Raw genomic sequence first — 19649 nt, forward strand, 5'->3', positions numbered from 1 at the left:
TACCAGCATTATTCCCATTTCAGAGAGCACAGAGGTTAAACAACCCACTTAAGGTTCTGCAGTCACAGAGGTCGGATCCCACCCTGCACTATGGCTTCAGAAGCTGGGCTCTTAGCTTCCAAACCATTCTGCTCAAATTACATTCCCACTGGACCAATAGAGAGGAGCTGACCAGGTGGGGCCATGCCATGATAGGGCATTTAGAATTTATTCTTTGTGTTATTAAAGGGTTCCAAGCAGGGGAGAACCTATAAAGATTCTTCTGGCTGCTTGGGGAGAATGGGTCACTGGGAGTTAAGAATTCACGAAGTGGGGTAATTAGGGAAGGTGGTCAGGTCTGGGATGGTGGCATTGGATCTTTGCAATTCTGAGGTGGGTATTGGTGGCTTTGTTTTACAGATGTGGGAGAAGTTAGGTATCTGGAAGCTTTTAAGGCCTCAAGAGTTAGTGCCATTTCTGTCAAACTTCTGATTTAGCTGAATTTCTGAATCCAGGCCCTCTATTTGGTTATTTAATGGCACCTCAAACTCCTGTAATTTTCTCACCATGAGGTAGAGAATGCCCCAACTTTACAATGAAGTAACTGAGGCTGAGAGGGCTAGAACCTGGTCCATCTGATCCCACTCTTCTCTGGAGTTTCTGCAGTAGCCCACATGACCCATGCCCCACCGTGTCTCCCAGACTGAGGCCTTTCTAAAACATACATTTGGTTGTGTGGCTCCCAGGCTAAAAACCTTTAAGTGGCACGTTACCGTTTAGATAATTCATGTTCTGTGACACAGGATCTGGAGTCTTCTAGTTCCCAAACCATACATGCCCTATGTTTGGTTCCTCAGTCTACCTGGCAAACTTCTCATTTTTCAAGATCAAACGTGTTACCCATCAGATCCTTTCCTGTCTAGCAAGGCAAGTGCTTTCGTGTCAGTGTTGCCACAGAATCTTTTAACATGCCTTGAGCAGACTGTAAATGACAGAGCACCATCTCCTTTCTGCTTAGGGCTCCTGTGCCCAGGAGAGGGCCTAGGACCTAGTCAGCATTGAACAAGGCAGAGGTTGGAGTCTTCACCATGTCACTTAAACTGCAGGTGTAGATTTGGCCTCCTGGGTAGGGTACAGAATCAGCACTACCCAGAGTTGCAGTAGGGTCTTAAGTCCCAGAAGGCTCAGACACATCCCAGGCACTTCCCAGATACCACTCAACAGGCTGATTTTTTTCTCTTTATTGTCAGACACAATGTATAAATACATAAAACAGAAAACAGCAGGGATCCTCTTGGGCCTCAAAAAACAGCAGGGAAGGAAGAGGTCCCTGAAACTTTTTTTAAAGTACAAAACATATTAGTGCCCCGACCAAGGGTATGGAAGGCAGGCCAGGGCCAGCAGAGCTGAACTAAAGGCTCCTTCCCTCTCCCAAGAGCCAGGACAACCCCAGGGAGCTCTCCACCAGCAGCCAGTCCACACGGGCAGAGTGCTGCCCAAGGGAAAACTCTACACCAGAGAGCTTTCTCCTCTTGGAGAGAAGGGCAGCACATAAGATAACTAAAAGCTCCCTCTTTCCATCCTTGTTCCCTTCATGGCTACAACTGAGGAAAAGGAAAGTCGTGTTCCATGCACTCTGACCCCTCCCCAGCTGCCCTGGGCCCAGATGCCCCCATACTTGGCATTTACCAAAGCTCTCCCAGCTCAGACCTTGACTAGACCCACCAGGTGCCCAGAGTTCGTTGAGGAGGGAAGGGGAGGGGAAAAGGCTGGGTGTGACACCAAACAGATCTTTATTTGCAGTCGTCAATGGGGCCGTTTCTTGATGCTTATTTGTTTGCTGGCCTGCTCTTCTAGCTGCATGGCTAGGCGCAAGGCCTTGAGGACATCTGGAAGGAAAGGGTGGTGCACCTGGGGTTAGTGGGTCTCTCAGAGGCCCCATTCCCTCTGGCAGAGCTGCCATCACCCGCAGAGGCCCCATCCTCTGGCCGCACCCACCTTGCAGGGCTGAGAAGTGCTTGGCTTGCTGGGCCAGGGCACATTCTGCTTTATTCACAAAGGTCTCCAGGTCATAGTCTGGCTGCTCAGCCATCTCGCAGAGCTCTAGCCAGCCTGGCCCTTCCTGCAACAACACAGCGCGAAACTTGTCAGGTCAATAATGACCAAACCAATCTAGCAAATCATTCCTAGGGCTCTACCATCTGCAATGCAGATGCCCACTCCTCCAGCCATGGCCCATACCCTGCCTCCTGATCCTCTCCCAGAAATTCTCAGCTTGAATTCATCCTCTTCCCCACTCCAAACTTGTGCCTGTCCCTTATGTCAAATGAATGTTATCATGTCTTGATGCTCAAGCCAGAAATCTCAGCAAGAACTTCTTTCACCCTGCTTGTCCCCCAATCCTAATTCCACCCCCGAAATGGTTCTTAAATCTCATGCCCTAATTCCAATCCCATGGCCATGGTCATAGTTGGTCTAGACACCAACATCTCTCTTGAACTCTAACAATCTTCTAACTGCTCTTAACTCCTAAGTGCCTCTACTCATGCTCACCCCACATCCCGAAACCAGCCTCTATACTGTGGCCATAGTAAGGTACCTAAAGCTCTGATGTGACCATGTCACCACTCTGCTTTACTCCCTTCAAAGGCATCCACTGCCCTCATAACGAAGTCCAGGCCTTTGGTGTGAACCATTAAGGCCCTTTAGCATCAAGTCCCGGCTGACCTGTCCGCAGCCTTGATCTCCTTCCCTCATCTGCTCACACCTTTTGCTCTGGCCAGAGTGAACCTCTCACTCTTCCTGAAAGTACCACGTCCTTTCAAACATTTGTACCCTGAGCATGCCAGGGAGGGAGGACACATGTAGGCACTTATCCTACATGTTCCCTCCTCAGTTCTAAGTGCCCTGAGCTCTCCCCTCTGCTCTGCACTCTGAGAGCCCCATTCTTAGGGACTCTCCCCCACTTGCTCTTCCACAGCAGGGATCACAGCAGTGGTAGCATCTACCACTTACTAAACGCTGACTACATGCTGGGGACAGCTGAGTGCTTTAAAAACATATCACTTAATCCTCAGATGTAACCATCTTGTCTTGCCCATTTTGGGGATGAAGAATCTGGGGCCCCAGTGAAGCTCAATGACTTCCACAAGGAAATCAGCTTATAAATAGAAGAGTCAGGATTGATCAAGTCTTACTTTCGGGCCTGTTATCCATACTTCAGGTTTTTGGCCCTTGGTCTCAGCACAGGAGCTGGCATATAGAAAGTACTCACCAAACATTCACTGAACAAACAAGACAAGGTTACCCTCCAAACCCTCAGTCAGGAGCATGGGGTAGAGAGACTAGCTCCAGCCAGAACGATGGAGGAAAGCCTATATGTGCCAGGCTGGGGAAGGAGGTGCGGTAATTAGCTGCCCTAGAAGAGCAGCTGAAAAAATAAGTGGAGAATTAAGAAATGCTGGTGTAGACGGCTGCCTCTTGCCACCCCAGCCAGAAGACCGGGGGAGGGCAAAGCCCAGGTCACGGTCAAGGAATGGCACTAAGCCTGTGCTAGGATGGTTATCCAGTCTCTCCCAGACCAGGGCCAGTCCTCCACCTGTATAATCTCTTTGAGCTCTTCCATGGCCCTCTCCTCCAGCTCCCTGATCTGAGTCATGGCTTCATTGAAGCTGGACATCTGGGAAGACAGTTCCTCCTCTTCCTTGGAGAACTAAGGGGGCAAAAGGAGAGACACAACGGTGTGGCCCAGTCCCCATCTCAGGAGGCCACGTTTCTGTCTTGCCTGGCCCACCCTGCCCCTTACATTGCCTGCGCTCAGGGCCCCGTTAGAGCTGGCTTCCATCTCTTCTGTTTCCATCTGAGTTGGCTGCTCCCCACTGGGCCCACTGTGGGGGCTCAGCTCCTTGACCCTGAGAAAACAAGAAGGTCTCAGATCCCACAGCAGCCTCCTTGGCACTCACGAGTGTGCAGCACCACTCAGATTGCGAGCCTTTGAGGAGATGGACTAGCAGCTTTGCTTTGGCCCAGGAGAAGTCCCTCACTCACACTGCTCCCCACCAAAGCCTGAGGGGATCGGAAAAAACCTTGTAGCCTCACACATGAACTCCCAGGCCTCAGATTCAGCGAGTCACAGAAGAGGAGACAATGGGCACTGAGTCGCCAGAGCTTCCTCCCCGCTCTCATTGCTGTCATTCCCTCCCCCACCCTGCACCCCCTCCCCATCCCACCTGGTGTAGGTACTAGTACCTGTCTGCATATCTTAGTGTATTTAAAGTATATTCACAGGAGCTTATGCCTGGTGAGATCATGGCGATCTGCAAAAGAGGGAACGGGCAGTTAAAGGTCAAGGATCACAGGGTAAGGGTGCTCTTGGAGAGGCTGCCAGCAGGAGTCTCTTTAGGCTGCTAATACCCACGTGGAATTGGGGGCAGAACCCATTAAGCACCCACTTTGTGCCAGGCAACTTGCCCCATGGGCCCTGCAAACTAAGGTGCCTTAAAAATTGGTCCCTGGGGACTGCCCTGGTGGTGCAGTGGTTAAGAATCCGCCTGCCAATGCAGGGGACACAGGTTCGAGCCCTGGTCTGGGAAGATCCCACATGCTGCGGAGCAACTAAGCCCATGCACCACAACTACTGAGCCTGCGCTCTAGAGCCCACGAGCCACAACTACTGAAGCCCGCACGCCTAGAGCCCGTGCTCCACAACAAGAGAAGCCACTGCAATGAGAAGCCCGCGCACCACAACGAAGAGTAGCCCCCGCTCGCTGCAACTAGAGAAAGCCTGTGCACAGCAACAAAGACCCAATGCGGCCACAGAAAAAAAAAAAAGTCACTCACAGTTGTGGCCTTCTATTTCCTAGGCTGGGAGCCAATGACCCCTGAGGGAAGCCACAGAAGAGACGAGGACTGCCTCTCCTGCTTCCCCAAAGGTCCTCCTTCTGAACTCTGCAGCCCCCTTTTCATCAGGTAAGGGAGGAATGACCTTCCCCAAAACAAGAGCTGCACGGACATACAATAAAGGGAGAAGACCCTTTCCTCCCCTCTTGGGTAGGCAAAGAGGAGCCTGGTGTCCAAAAGCAGGGGGTGAAGCCCAGTCAAGTTAGAGCCTAGAAACCCTGGTGGCCAAGAGCACCAAGCCTCTTGCCCAGGGACAGGACTGCACCACCTCCAAAGGGACACTACTCACCATGCAGGTCCTTGAGTTCTCCCCGATAAAGGAGTCCCTTAGCACCTGTGTCAGCTTGCTCTCGCGGAATGGGGTGTGAGCTTTGTTCTGTCCCAGGGCCCTGATGCACTCCTGGGGCACAGCAGGGGAAGCTGAGGTCCCCTCCCTCCTCTTGAGATGCCCACTCTCTCCCTCCCTCCCCCAGCAGCCCTCCAGGCCAACCCCCTCCCCTCCAGCTGGGCCCCACTACCTTCAGAGCCAGGAGACTCTTGTTGATTTCTGCGCCCTCCATGCGGGTCTGCCGGTCAGCACTGGAAGTGTCTGCGCCTCGCTCATTCCCTGCCAGATCCACCAAAGAGAACTTGCCATGCACTCTCCCTTTGGCTCGAAGAAGAATCTGGAAGCAGGCGTGGGAGCGGGAAGAGCTGGAGTTGGCAAATGTCTGCCCAGAGGTCCTGTGGCAAAGGAGGACAAAGAAGGACTATGAGCTCCCAGGGTCACCAGCCACCATGGCACCCCAGGTCCCAAAGCAGTCAGTTCTCCGGTAGCAGAGGGACACAGGTCAGGACTCTAAGATGTCTTGTGTCATCCAGTCCCACTTCTGTCCTGCCCTCCCTCCAGCTCTGGACCTAGTGGCTTACCCTTACAGTCAAAGTACTGGATTCTCTGTGAGGGCCTTGGCCAGACCCCAGGGCCCACAGGACATGGGGAAACATGAGTTGCCTCTGCTGCAGGGCACACAGGGAAGGAGGGGCTGTCATGAACCACTTGCTGCAACTCAAGGGCCCTGGGGCGGCAGCCCTCTCCCTGGGCCTCCGTAAGCTGCCCAGCATCCACTGCACCACGCCTAGGGCCCCGGTAGTGCGCTTCCCTACCTCTATACAGGAAGGGAGCTGTGGCCCCGTCACTTCCAGCCTAGAGCACATCCAGAGCTCCTGTCTCCCACCACAGAGGGAGGGAACAGCAAGGAGAAACCCAGAGAAGTCAGGAAGCATGCCTTTGGGTAAAAGCCGGGGAATAAAGCCTCCCTTGGTCAGATTCAAGATACTTTGACTCGCCCCTGATAAGTCTCGCCCTGGGTCATCGGCCCCACTGAGACCACTTAAGGCAGAGGCCTTCAGAGCCCGCACCAAGCCAGGGGAAGCGGCGCTCTGTGGAAACAGCAAAGGACTCAGCGCTAGTCTGGCACCTGACCTGGCATTAGAAGGTGGCCCCTTCCCCTGGACGGAACTCTGACCTGCAGGCACTGCCTATGTCGATCATCTTGATGACGTCATCAGCACAGCTCACCACGTGCTCCTGCAGCCCCACCACCTGCACCTGCTGCTTGCCATCCTCTAGCACGCGCAGTTTGGCCTTCTTGTTGAGCAGGTCAAACAGCTGTGTCAGGCAGGGGAACAAGGCCAAGGCCATCAGGTGCCGGGCACCCCACTGACTCCTCCCTCCTTCAGGGCCAGTCCCAGCTTAGACAAGGGCTGCCAGCAGGAAAGGCAGGAGAGGCTGAGCTGGGTTATGCCAGACTAGCAGCGGGCAGTCCACTTGGGAGCTGAACCAGGCTGCCTCAGTTTGATGCGACCCTGCTACTTAACTAGCTATGTGAACCTGGACAACTACTTAACCACCTAGCCTCGTTTCTGATCTGTACAATAGTGACAGTGACAGTAATACTTCCTAGTAGGGCTGTGGTGATGAGCTGAGACAAGTAAAGCGCTTAGAATAGTGCTTAGCACCTAGTAACATCTTAATAAGCAACCCTAGCTATTATTATTATCTAGACCCCACTTGGGGAAGATGACTCTGCAAAAGCATAGAGAGGTAGAAAGATACATAGACATATAGAGAGAACACGAGTGTGAGAATGGGGAAGAAGAGTTATGAGGGAGGTGTGTGGAGGGAGGACACGGCACACACAGGCAAACCTCCCATCTGAGAGGGGGCCCCGAGGCATATTCCTGCCATACTTGTTGAGTGTGGGTACCATCCCACCATTGGATGAAAGCTCCCACATGTTTGGGCGAAGTGGCCCAGAGGCTTGACAACCCACAGGTTGTTTGGCTTCTACAATTTCTAGCCAGCCTCAAGGTTTCTGAAACTTCAGGGGCCCCAACAGCATAAACAAAGGGCTCCCTGCCAGCTACCTTCCCATTATAGATCTCGAAGAATGTCACATAGACTTCCAGGCCCAGGTTCCGGTATCGGGGCTGATTCTTCAGGAGGAAGACGTCCCGGGCTGTGGGGGCAGAGGCTGGATTAAGTAAGCAACCTGCCCTTCTGTGCCCAACCCCACTGTGGCAGAACACACTACTTACAGGCCATCGCATAGATCCCTTTCGATGCGTTCTGGGCTTTCCCACAGAGGTCTCCACCCATCGTCTGCAAAGGGAAGGGGCAGAAGACCGTGGTAAAGGGCCCTTGGCCTAGGCCAGGGCACTACTGGCTCCACCACCACAGTGGGCCACACCAAAGCTGGGAGGGGAGGCTGGACCTACTAAGGCCCCTCCTTTAACCTGGCACAGCAAAGGCATCTGGAGATGGGGCATCTGCACTGAGGGGATTTTCTGCAACAAACTCATTGTCCTCCTTTTCAGAGACCCAGAGTTGCGCTATGGGTAGGCTTGCTCTCTGCCAGGCCTGAATACTCACATGAGTCTTACCACTTCCCGTCTGGCCGTATGCAAAACAGGTTGCTTTTCCCCCTTCAAAGATTGTCTGTACCAGTGGCCTTGCTGTGAACCTAGGAGAAAGGATGGGGAAGAGGGTACATCTCTCCTCAAATGTGCTCCCTGGAACATGGAGCACAAAGCAGACTCCTGGGGGCCTCCTTCCAAGCATGAGCACACCTCTCACACAAAGTGGTCCCACCTGACCCCAGCCCCACTTATAAATTTGAAATTCTCCTAGCCACCTGGGGAGAGCTGGACCGACCTGCCAGGAGCAGGCTGATGGTCCACACTCTAACTGAGCCACCAGCACCTCCTCTACCCTGGAGACACATGGTGAAAGCTTGAGCTTAGCAGCCGACTTCCAGCATAAGATACACTACAAAGATCAAAGAAACCATCTAAAGTAGGAGCCTAAATTATTTTAGGCTTTGTGGGCCTAAAATAGGTCTCTTCCATATATATACATACATACATACATAAATATACATATATATTTAATGATTCTTTAAAAACACAAAATCCATTCTTAATTTGAGAGCCATATAAAAAGGGATTGCAAGCCAAATTTGGTCCATGGACGATAGTTTATCAACCTCTGGTCTAGAGCAGTACTGTCCAATAGTAGCCACTGCCACACATGGCTATTGAGCACTTGAAATGTAGCTAGTGTAACTGAAGAACTGAATTTTTTTTTTTTTTGGCCACACCGCATGGCATGCGGGATCTTAGTTCCCCAACCAGGGATCGAACCCAAGCCCCCTGCAGTGGAAGCACAGATTCTTAACCACTGGAGTGCCAGAGAAGTCCCTGAAGAACTGAATTTTTAACTTTATTTAAACAGTCACACGAGGCTAGTGGGTGTTGTATTGGACAGAGCAGTTCCAGAGTTTGCTGAGTCTGCTAAGCCCAGTGGGAAATGGGTGGCTGCGCAGGACACAGGAAGAACCCCTAGGGCTTGCCCAGCCCAGCCTCAAAGAGTGCAATGGGTAATACCTCACTTCTGTCCACTCAAGCGCGGGCCACTAAAGCTGAAAAATGGGATGGGACAGCCTCAACAGGGCCTTCCAGGTGCTGGGAGCCAGAGCCAGCTCTATCTCATGGCCCATCCAAAGAAAACACAAGAGGAAGCCAGGAAGGGCTTCAGGGTCAGCATGTCTGTGAGCGTGAGTGTTACCACAATGTCCCTCACTGGAAATAGTAAAGTGTCAGGGGGAAGGAGGAGAAACAAAGAGACAAGGGACTAACCTGTAGACGACTTCATTTGAAGCTGTTTCGTCAAATGCGAAGTCAAAGCAGAATGCTTGGTTCTCCAGATACTTTGTTAAATCCACTTTTAACTTTGGCTCATGTACCAAGAGGACACACTTGCTAGGAACGGAAATCACATCAATTTCTTTCTTGGCCAATTCTGCAGAAGGACAGTATTTCAGGGGATGCTCCCTGGACACGGGGGAACCCACAGTCAGTCCAAAGCCTCATTCTGACTGAATAGGGCTTACCTTGTTTATTCAGTGGGCGTTTCCTAACACAAACACATATCCTGTGCTCTTCAATCTTCAAGAGGATGAGAAAAGACAACCATGAGCAAAAGGTCAGAGCAATGTTGAAAGAAAGCTTGTCCAGAACCCGTCCAGTTCTAATCCCAAGTCTGGCTCAGGCAAGGGCCAAGATCTAACACTGGAACCCACTATGCCCATAGTTACTCTGGAGCGCAAGAAGGTAGTTCTGAATTTTCTTCCCAGTTTCCTCACTCTGCTGCCCATAGGAGGGTTCAGCACACTTTCATGATTAGTAGTAAGAATCTAGCCAACCTATTGAAGCAGGGAGGATGGGGGTGTGGGAGTTGATAAAGATCAGACTCTCCCATCTAGGCCTCACTAGCTCCAGCCCACCAAAGGGTATTAAAAAACCCCTTGAGGGTGAGTGAAGATTCCTGCACGCTCTCATTGCCTTAAGAGAATGTTTCTGTCTCTCACTTGTAGGCCTACTCGGGAGAAGAATCTGAAAAGGAATCATGTGTGTGTGTGTGTGTGTGTGTGTGTGTGTGTGTGTGTGTGTGTGTGTGTGTGTGTGTGTGTGTGTGTGTGTGTGTGTGTGTGTGTGTGTATTTACATATATATGTAGAGAGAGAGACTGAATCACTGTGCTGTACACCTGAAACCAACACAATGTTGAAATCAACTATGTTTAAAAAAAAAAATTGTACACCTACTCAGGAAGGAGAGGTAGAAGCCCTTTGGGATTACTTACAGGATCAGTCACAGTAAGTGGATGACATTCCAAAGTAGCCCGAAATTCTTTAATCATCCGGGAAAATTCCCAGTTTGGAAAGCTGTTGTCATACTCCTGTTTGGGATAGGAGTGAAGAAGGACTAACTGCCAAGATGTTAAGTGCTCTCAGGCCTCAGTGCTAGGCAGCAGCAACAACAGCTCTTCATATGCACACAGCCCTGCAGGGCTGACAAGCCCCCACACGATCTCACTGCCCCCCACTCTGGCTCTGGGCAGAGAACCCAGGAACAAAGTCTTGGGAACAGAGATTGGCAAGGGGCCTAGGCATGCACCAACCACTCTAGGAACTGGGGCAAGAGCCACTGTCCCACATCTTAGGAGACCAGCAGGCTGGGATTCCCCTGTGCCATTAACCCAACTAAAGGGAAATAATCCAAACTGGAACTCCACTGTGGCACCCCTGCATACACACAACTAGGAAGTCGGGGGAGGCAGGCAACTGTGCCCAGCAGCCCACTGGACACTGAACTGTGTGATGGGCGTACCCATTGGACAATCAGCAGCAAACATTCCTCATCTGAGGGCCTTCAGAAAAATATCTGAATTATTTGTTCTCTGAATCCTGATGAGAAACTAGTTAAGCTTCTTGGATATCAGAATTGGAGCCTCAGAAATGCTGGGGCCGAACTGTTATCTCTGTTGCAGACAAGGTTTCAGTTAAGGATGCCTGTCCAAAAACCTTTGCCCTTGCTTCCCAAGAAAGGTACCTGAGCTCGTTTTATTCTCATTTCAGAGTTCTGGGCTCTTTTCTCTTCTCGCTTGTTCTTCATTTTTTCCATTTCTTTCACAATACAAGATTTCCTCCGAACTAGGGGGAGAAAAAAAAAGGAAGCCCTTTCTTTTATCTGTCTAAGCCAGCCTGGTCTTCTCTGGCTGTTGTGTTGAGTCCTGGGCCTTTCCCAGGACTAGGCCTTCTCTAGACCCTTGCTCTTATGTCACCATATGCATGGAGAGGAAGCAACAGCTATGACTCTTAGGATGGCCAAGCCCACAAGAGACTTGCTAATGTGGGCACTCCAGGTCTAACCCAAGCTCTCTCTATGCCTCTGTGGCATCTTCTCAACAACCAGAAGAGGTGAGATCATCCCTGCTTGGTCTTGGTGGGCACTCTGGGCTCTTCTTCGGGTGTTGGCCAAGACTTTAGCTGTGATAGCACCTCAACTACATCAGAGGGCTCCTGCCACCTGACAGTGACAGGGTCACCTCTTGTGAAAGATTGATTCCGTGGCCACAGGGAAACACGACCCCATGTAACAAACATGGTTTGAACTCAGGTACCAAGGCAAGCCAGGTGTGGGACAGGCTGTAACTACCTATCCTGCACTAGGATCAGGGCAGCAGACAGCTCAGCGTGTCTACCTGAGTTCACAGGGTTTGCAGAAGAGCTGCCTTGGACGGAATGGACTTGCTCTTCCACCTCCTCGCCGACCATCGTCAATGGTATCTCAGCCACTGCAGGGCAGGAGGGCCTAGGGGGGCCGGCTGTGGGGGAACAAGAGTCATTGGAGAAGCAGGCAGGCATACGGCAGCCATGCTCATCTGAGCCCTAGCGGGTCATAGGCCAGGAGGAAGGCTACCGACTGCCAGCTCAGCAAGGGCTCAGGCTCGTACCGTGTGAGCAAAGCTCAAGCTTTTTCCTGCATCTCGGCCCACACCTTGAACCCAACAAGTCCCTCCACAGGGGCTGGCTCCTGGGGTCAAGAAATCTTAAAGAGTGTGTGAGTAGCTCAGTGTGGGCTTCACCATGAAGGGAAAAGCCTTTAAAGGCCTTAACTCTTTAGGCTTGACCAAGCATGGGTTCTCAGGCCAGGCCAGACCAGGCCTTTCTACTCATTTAGGAGAAATTTCTGATTTCAGAACCCAGGTGGTTAACAGGAGCAAGGACTGAAAGCCAGGAATAATGGGAACCTGAGCAACAACCAACCATATTTTTTAAAAAATAAATTTTATTTATTTTTATTTTATTTATTTTATTTTTGGCTGCGTTGGGTCTTCGTTGCTGCGTGCAGGCTTTTCTCTGGTTGTGGCGAGCGGGGACTACTCTCCTTTGCGGTGTGTGAGCTTCTCATTGCGGTGGCTTCTCTTGTTGTGGAGCACAGGCGCTAGTCGCACAGGCTTCAGTAGTTGTGGTGCACGGGCTTAGTTGCTCCGCGGCATGTGGGATCTTCCAGGGCCAGGGATCAAACCCGTGTCCCCTGCACTGGCAGGTGGATTCTTAACCACTGCGCCACCAGGGAAGCCCCAACCAACCATATTGATTCAACCCAGAAAGGTACAACCCATGGTGACTCACTACTTCCCATACCTGGTCGTGACCCTTTTGTTTACCTTTTGTTTACCCTTTTGTTTACCTTTATTAGAGCTGAATTTGATACACATTAAATGTAATGATTACAAAAATCACCTACTTTATTTACTAATAACTAGTAAAAGTTGACAATTAAAAATGTTTGGGACTACCCTCCACCCTGCTGGCGCAGTGGTTAAGAATCCACCTGCCAATGCAGGCGACACGGGTTCGATCCCTGGTCAGGAAGATCCCACATGCTGTGGAGCAACTAAGCCCGTGCGCCACAACTACTGAGCCTGCGCTCTAGAGCCCGTGAGCCACAACTACTGAAGCCCGCGAGCCACAACTACTGAAGCCAGCGCTCCTAGAGCCCGTGCTCCAAAACAAGAGAAGCCACCACAGTGAGAAGCTTGCGCACCGCAACGAAGAGTAACCCCCACTCGCCGCAACTAGAGAAAGCCTGCACGCAGCAACAAAGACCCAGCACAGCCAAAAATAAATTAAAAAAAAAAAAAAAAAGTTTTAAAATCTCCATTTATATAAAGTCCAAAATAGAGAAAAAGTTAATTTATGCAATCTGAAGTCAGGACGTAGGTACCCTTGGGGGCTTAGGAACTGGGAGGGGGCCTGAGGGGGACTTTTGGGGGTGCTGGTAATGCTCTGTTTGATCTGGGTGTCAGTTACATGAGTGTGTTCACTTTGTGAACTATGCAGTCAACGATAGGTTTACTCTTCTGTATATATATTATGTTTAAATAAAGTTTAAAAAGTAAAGTGAGATGATTTCCAGATAAGGGAGCAGTGGGGCAGGAGCAGAACAATATGAAAGCGAGGGAGTGTAGGAATCCTAGGATATTCCAGAACAGGTTCAGGGCAATGTGTGAGGAGCCGCTCCAGGGCCTCAAACAGGGAGAACAGATTCATTACTCACTGGGAACTGAAAACTGCTTGCGGGAATTTGCAGATGCAGGCAGCTCCACCTCCATATCATTCTCCTGAGTGGTGATGCGAACCTCTGGGACAGTGGACATGCGAGTGGAGCGGCCTCGGAGACCTGAAGGACCAAGGGCAGCAGCCGATCAGTGCAGCATGATCAGGAGAGCCAACAGGCATAATAGAGGGGCAGTTGGGGGTAACCCTCCAAGATTCTATACAGGAAAGGAGCCCACCAACTTCCCATTCCTTCCACACAAGGAAAGGAAAAATTAGAAAGGCCAAGTACTAGTGACCCCAAAACTAATTTGTTACGTTCTGCAATCTGAGAGCTCCTGAGGGCTCCCACAAGAGCATCTGTCTTGAGTAAATGGAGGGACCTACAGACAATCTGAAATCATTTCTGGAGACGTAGACCTAATCCCTGAAAAAAAGCATTCTTAACCTTAGCAACAGCACCTACCATTCTACAATCTTCCCATACCACGAAACATTATGAGGTAAGTATCAGTATTCCCAACTAATGGAAGACGACATTAAGGCACAGAGAAATTAAGCAACTTGCCCAATGCCACTCAACTAGTAAGCATCAGAACCAGGATGTGAACCCAAGACTGCCAGATTCCAGTCTGGGCTTTTTCCACTGCTCCAAGATACTTTACAGAGCCAGGCCTGGGCCACATCTTTAGAAACCATGGGATCAGCTACATGAATCTTCTGGAATCTTAAAAGAATGCTTAACTGAGAGAAACAATTGAGTTATACTTTAATTCTTGCCAATTTCTACCCATCTATATAGTTTCTCTCCATAAGAAAGAAATAATGCACCTATAAATAAAAGAAGTAGTGAATTTAGAAATAAAACACTGGTGTCATATAAGCAAATATCAACTTGTACTGAATTTGAGTTTTCTAAGTTTAGGCTGATCTGATGGCTCTATATAATCCCTATTTTTCATAAAGAGCATGAATTATATCATGCACATTCATTAAGGTTTTTTTTTCCATTAAAAGGAGCGGTGGCAGTATCCTTTCGGGTCATGCACGTGGAGTGGGAGGGCTGCCACCCCCATCTCTCCTGCAGGCCCTTACGGTGGTATAGCCAGCAAGAGAGGACCAGCAACACACCAGTCATGCCCAGCTCAAGCTCAAAACTGCACCACCTTTCACCTTGGGCCCCCGGGAACCTGAAGCTCCAGGCATGTCGTTTCTGGGCCCGAGGTGGCTGTGTTATGTCAAGGCAGTGATACCCCCTCGACTGGGACAGGCTATGCAGGCTGTGAGGTACAGCTGGTTCTGGGTTATAAGCTGGATTATTTGGGCAGTTTGTGCCTACAGCCACCGTCACAGATGACTGTAGTCAAAGTAGGTTTATGCTGACTTCTTCTGCAGAGAAAGCCCAACCCTCTGCTGGAGTTCGAGGCATTGCTATTATCTGTCCAATCTCACCCCACCCCCAGATCACCACAGCACTGCCAACTCTACTTCTAAATGGCCCTGACCTAGCTTTTCTCACAGCCTGCCCACCACCTCACTCCAAGGCATGTTGTTCCCCCAAGGAGAGAAAACAAGCCCACAATGGCTGATTACTGCTCTGGATTCCACAGGCCAGTCAGCAAATTTCCCAAATGCACCAGGTCCCTGAGAGGTTGGCCTAAGTAAGAGCTGTAGGTTGAACTGTTGAATTCTTTCTCTTCTTTTCTTTTTTTTAAACTGCTTTAGAGGTATGATTGACATATAAAAAGCTGTAGATATTTAATGTGTACAATTTGATGGGTTTGGAGGTAGGTATACACCCATGAAACCATCGTCACAATCAATGCCATAAACCTACTCATCACCTTCAAAAGTTTCTTCCTGCTCCCTTTGTTTTGTATTTTGTTTTTTCCTTTTGTGGTAAGAACACTTAAAATAAGATCTACCCTCACAGTAAATTTCTAAGTATACAATACAGTATTATTAATCATAGGCCCTATGTTGTACATTAAATCTCCAGAACTTCTTTGTCTTGCATAAGTGAAACTCTGTACCCTTTGACCAACACCTCTCCACTTCTTCCTCCCTGTAGGTTAGATTCTTCCTCACTGAGGAAGGTGCTTGGAAGACAGAGCAGGACTCAGCCCACACAAAAGCCACCTGCTAAACTGGAGCAATGAGTCTACTTCACAGCTTCCTGAGCTCCAAGAACATCATTCCTGGCACAAACCCCATGACAGTGAGCCAGTAGAAATCCATTTACCTTCCTTTGGAGCGGGAATTTTGGAGCTGACTGCTCTGCGCTTTTGTTTCTGAAAAACAAAACAAACCACCACAATATATGGCTCTTATCAATTCTCAAGGGCCTATCCTGGGCCCATGTGCTGTGCTGAAGAACTAAGCAGCCCCAGAAAACAAACCAGCAAAGAGCCAACAAGCCAAATGGGGCACTGGCTGCAGTCAGGTGACAGGCACCTACCTGAACCGTTACATTCTCCTGCAGGGGTAGATTGTCCTTCGGGTGTAAGGGAAGAAGCTGTAAGAGTTCTGGGTTTATTGCAGCCACATCATCAAAATCAATCTGCAAGGAGCAAGTAAAACTTCTGTGAACAACATAGCTTGTTCAATCCAACTGCATCTCTGCAATCAAGGCTACCCCTAGATTCAGACTTTATAAACTTTAAGTTCCACCAAGTACTAATAGCTATAAACAAATATTTATTCCCTAGTCGTGTTTTACCATCTAGATGGATATTGGTTTCTGATTCCGAGCCAATGGTAGCTGTCAGTGATGAGAATGAGGTGAAGAGGAAGGCAGACAGGCAGGCAAACAGGAAGTCCACAGTAGATCTAGGCCACTCGGCTCCCCTAATGCTCTGTGGGGCAGTGGGGTCCTGCTGGGCACAGCCCCCTGAGCACCCCTTGCTGCCTGACACCAAGGAGGAAACAAGTTCTAACTGCCCACTGATAGTCAAATGGAGGGCCCTTCAGGATCTTATGGGCAGGGACCAGTTCCTGAGAGCTGCTACCTAATCCTAAATCTACCTACATTTTCTACTGGGCCCAGAAACTTCGGGCCCAGAAGCTTCTTCCCCAGTCACAGTGTCCTGCTCAGGCCTTCCCTACTTCCTGCTCATGCCTGCAATGAGGTCACAATTCTAGGTTTACATCACCAGAGTCCTGAAACCCTCTGGGGACAACTCAAACTTCACCAGCATACTTCACAGCAGGTTCAAACACACCTAAATAGTACCAACTTGATTATTTCTGTTTCAAAATGTGAAAGAGCTGAAGCATGTACTCCAGGGTGAGAGCTTCACCTCCTACATATGCAACCTTTATGTATTAATTAGCTATTCAAACACTTATTAGGCATGAGTAAGGCCGTAGGGGGAAGGTATTCAAAAATGAATTAAGACATGTATCACCCTTGCTTTCAGTGAGCTCACATTCTAGTGGGAGACAGAAGCCATGTGCACAAAGGGCTAGAAACCAAAGCAGCATGGGATAGACGAGGAGGACAGAACCACCAAATGCAAAAGCTGGCGAGTACTTCAGTAGCCAGGCTTCTATCCACTTTTCTTGGACAGCTACAGACCCTTACCCTCCCCCGCTCCCCCGATTCCAATCCCTAAACTACAGAGAGCATAAACAACACAGGAGACCAAAGTTCTGACATTAACTGATCCTCACTTTGATGATTCAGGAGGAAGGAATAAGAGTGAGAGTGTGAAGGCAGCGAGACACTAGGCAGGATCATAGAGTGGGGAACTGCCCCATTTGTCCCTGGCACTACTTTGGAAGGAGTGTGTGGTATAAAGAAAAAAAATTGATTGGGATCAGATCTTGAAAAGGCTTTAATTCCTCACTAAGAAGTTTGGACTTTATTCCAAAGGCAATATTTAAGCTGGAGTGAGACCCAATAAAAGCTGTATTTCTAAACAAACAACAAAAACAAAAATAAGTCACACGGAACTGCTAATAGATGGTTGAAAGGAATTTTAGGAACCTCTTGATTCAAGGACAGATAATGTAAAGAATTCAGTTCTTCTATTTCTCAGATATACCACCTAAATATATGCATACCTACCATAAGGCACTATGCTATGCAAGTCCTTTACATGTGTTATCTGTTAAGCTCCACGGAAGAGGGTCCAGGTCTGTCTTATTCACTTCACTATCCCCAGTACCAAACACACTGGCTGGCATTTTGGAACCAGTACAAAAGGATTTGTTGAATAAGTCCTCAAAACAACCCCAAATAAGTAGATATTATTATCATCCTCATTTTAGAAATGAGGAAGTTGAATTTTTAAGAGGGACAGAAACGTGCCTGAGAACACATTAAGTAGTGGCAGAGCCAGACTCTAGAATCCAGGTTTTCATATGCTTAGCCTGGTGACCTCTTCACCACACCACAATGCCTCTAAAACATAAATATCTTAGGCACATCCCTCCTCTCCTCAAAATCCTTCCAAGGCTCCCACTGCCTACAGAATAAAATCTTAAACAACTTAGTGCCAGAGACAAAGACCCTCTAGTTTCCTTTTTTAGCCATTTTGCTGCTGCCAAGCATCCTTGGCCTTCCTCAATGCCCGGAGCCAGCTTCTCTACCAGTCCCCATGAGGGCCATCTCACTGTTTCTGCTAAGCTTTCTGGCCCCCACAAGCCCAGCTCATCCTCAGTGAGTTTCCACCTCTGAGCTGCTCTAGCATTATTCATCTGTAGTTGCCTTCTATTATTTGGTGTTTCAGAAACATACTTTTGTCTCCCCAACTAGATTATCAATTTTGCTCCCCAAATCAATATCATAGGTAGTGTGCACTCAGAGCTAGCTTGGGTGAGCAAGGTTTTAGAATTCTGTGCAGTTTACTTTCTAGAAACACAATAGAAACTGTTGATTGCTTCAATTTAGAACAGGCCTGCCTAAATACAATCCCAATGCATTCAAAGAGGACGATATTTAAGATTAGGGAGGACAAGTCGACATCAAAAACAAGGCTGACACAAGTTCCATTTCCACACACATCTTTTAGGTAGGAAGGTGTTAAATGTGGTACAGGCATACTCGTAGAACCTACCTCTTTGCCCTTTGTGGCTCCTCCTTCTGTCCATTCCACCGAAACGCAGGATTTCTCCAAGTTCACAGTCCTTATGTTGGCACTGTGAATTAAGCCTATAGTATGAAAAGATCAGAGTTACCCATATTTTTCACTTTTAGGATCCCACAGGGACTCTTAATGTAGAGTTGGCGTGAAGGAAGGGACAGTTGACTTTCTTTCTAACCCCAGGAGACAAACCTCCTGGCACTTCACCCTTGGAATATCCCACAGTGAGGTAGGCAAGGAACAGTTCTTAAAACTGAGCTGCAGAGGATAAGGACTCATCCCTACTCAAAAGAGAGCCTACAGTGGGGTGAAGGTATGTTTGGGCAGGAGAATCACTCTAGTGCTTAGGTGAGCAGTTCCTCAACACAGCACTGAGGCTCTAGCGCCCTCAGGTTTCCCTATCTCACTCCTGACCTTTATGTCTGACCATTCTAGTGATATGGGTATTAGACCTGCCCGAGTTGAGGTAGCTGCTCAACTAAAAAAGAGAGGGCAGGATTGCAAGCTCCTGAAGAGCAGGGATCTCGTCTGTCTCGTTACCCTGAATCCCAGTATCTGACATACTGCAAGTGCACAGTGTTTATGGGAGAATAGAGGGGCGAGAAAGCCGAGGTCCCTGCAAGAGCAGGGCAGTTGCAGGGGCTAACTTTGGAGGGGAAATGAATCCAGCAACCCTGACGTCCCGGAGAGGTCCAGTGACACAAAGGAGCTCCGCCCATTCCTGGAGGACGGGGAGGGGACCCACCGCCAGTGCAGAGGCCCCTGGCCCTGGTAGAGAAGACTGACTGCCAGTGCGGAGACCTAGACCTGGAGGGTGGAGGGGAATCCCCAGTAGTGATTCAGGGCCTGCTGTTTGGGGAGGGGAGGTAATCTCTGCCCTCTCAGCCCACGGGTCCCCTTGGCCTCAGGACCCCGCCCCTCACCATTACTGCGTTGTATCTTGATGGCGAGACCGGGAAACAGGCGAGCCTGAAGAAGCGACGAGTCCATGGGTAGGCAGGAGCTCCGGGAAGAGAAACGCGAAATGCCAGAAAACCACAACTCTGCCGACACTGCGAAGTCTTAACGCCGCGTAAACCGCCGAAGTTTAAATCCCGCGCGCCGGCGTCCCTGAACGTCACCACGCTGTCGTCGGCCTCTCTTCCGCCAATCAGCGGCGCCCTGCGGAGCCTGTTGGGATACGTAGTCTCCGGGGGGGGGGGCCTTCCGGGGCCTGGGACCGTCCACTCGTCTGACCACAG

The 19649-nt window shown here is 49.6% G+C and overlaps 1 protein-coding gene across 1 annotated transcript; it reads right to left on the minus strand.

The window, feature by feature from the left end:
- Positions 1 to 1205: 1205 nt before the first annotated feature.
- Positions 1206 to 19557, minus strand: KIF2C (kinesin family member 2C). The gene is made up of 21 exons (XM_082364548.1): positions 19332 to 19557; positions 18382 to 18476; positions 15780 to 15881; positions 15564 to 15612; positions 13323 to 13445; positions 11461 to 11583; positions 10809 to 10909; positions 10060 to 10155; positions 9309 to 9363; positions 9055 to 9217; positions 7790 to 7880; positions 7456 to 7519; positions 7285 to 7376; positions 6384 to 6526; positions 5397 to 5601; positions 5168 to 5278; positions 4228 to 4295; positions 3785 to 3890; positions 3578 to 3691; positions 1978 to 2101; positions 1206 to 1868 (listed from the first exon to the last, which is right to left on the minus strand). The coding sequence occupies exons 1-21, from the start codon at positions 19396 to 19398 to the stop codon at positions 1786 to 1788; spliced, it is 2175 nt and encodes a 724-aa protein (XP_082220674.1). The 5' UTR covers positions 19399 to 19557; the 3' UTR covers positions 1206 to 1785.
- Positions 19558 to 19649: the final 92 nt, after the last annotated feature.

This window comes from Balaenoptera borealis, assembly GCF_965194805.1.
Source record: "Balaenoptera borealis genome assembly, chromosome: 1".
Classification (NCBI taxonomy): domain Eukaryota; kingdom Metazoa; phylum Chordata; class Mammalia; order Artiodactyla; family Balaenopteridae; genus Balaenoptera; species Balaenoptera borealis.

Coding starts and splice junctions, on each gene's coding strand:
- KIF2C (XM_082364548.1), bottom strand. CDS start 19,398: ATGGACTCGTCGCTTCTTCAGGCTCGCCTGTTTCCCGGTCTCGCCATC. Junction 13,446..15,563: donor AATTCCCGCTCCAAAGGAAG/GTAAATGGATTT, acceptor TTGGTCCTTCAG/GTCTCCGAGGCCGCTCCACT. Junction 11,584..13,322: donor CAAGCAGTTTTCAGTTCCCA/GTGAGTAATGAA, acceptor GTTCCCCCACAG/CCGGCCCCCCTAGGCCCTCC.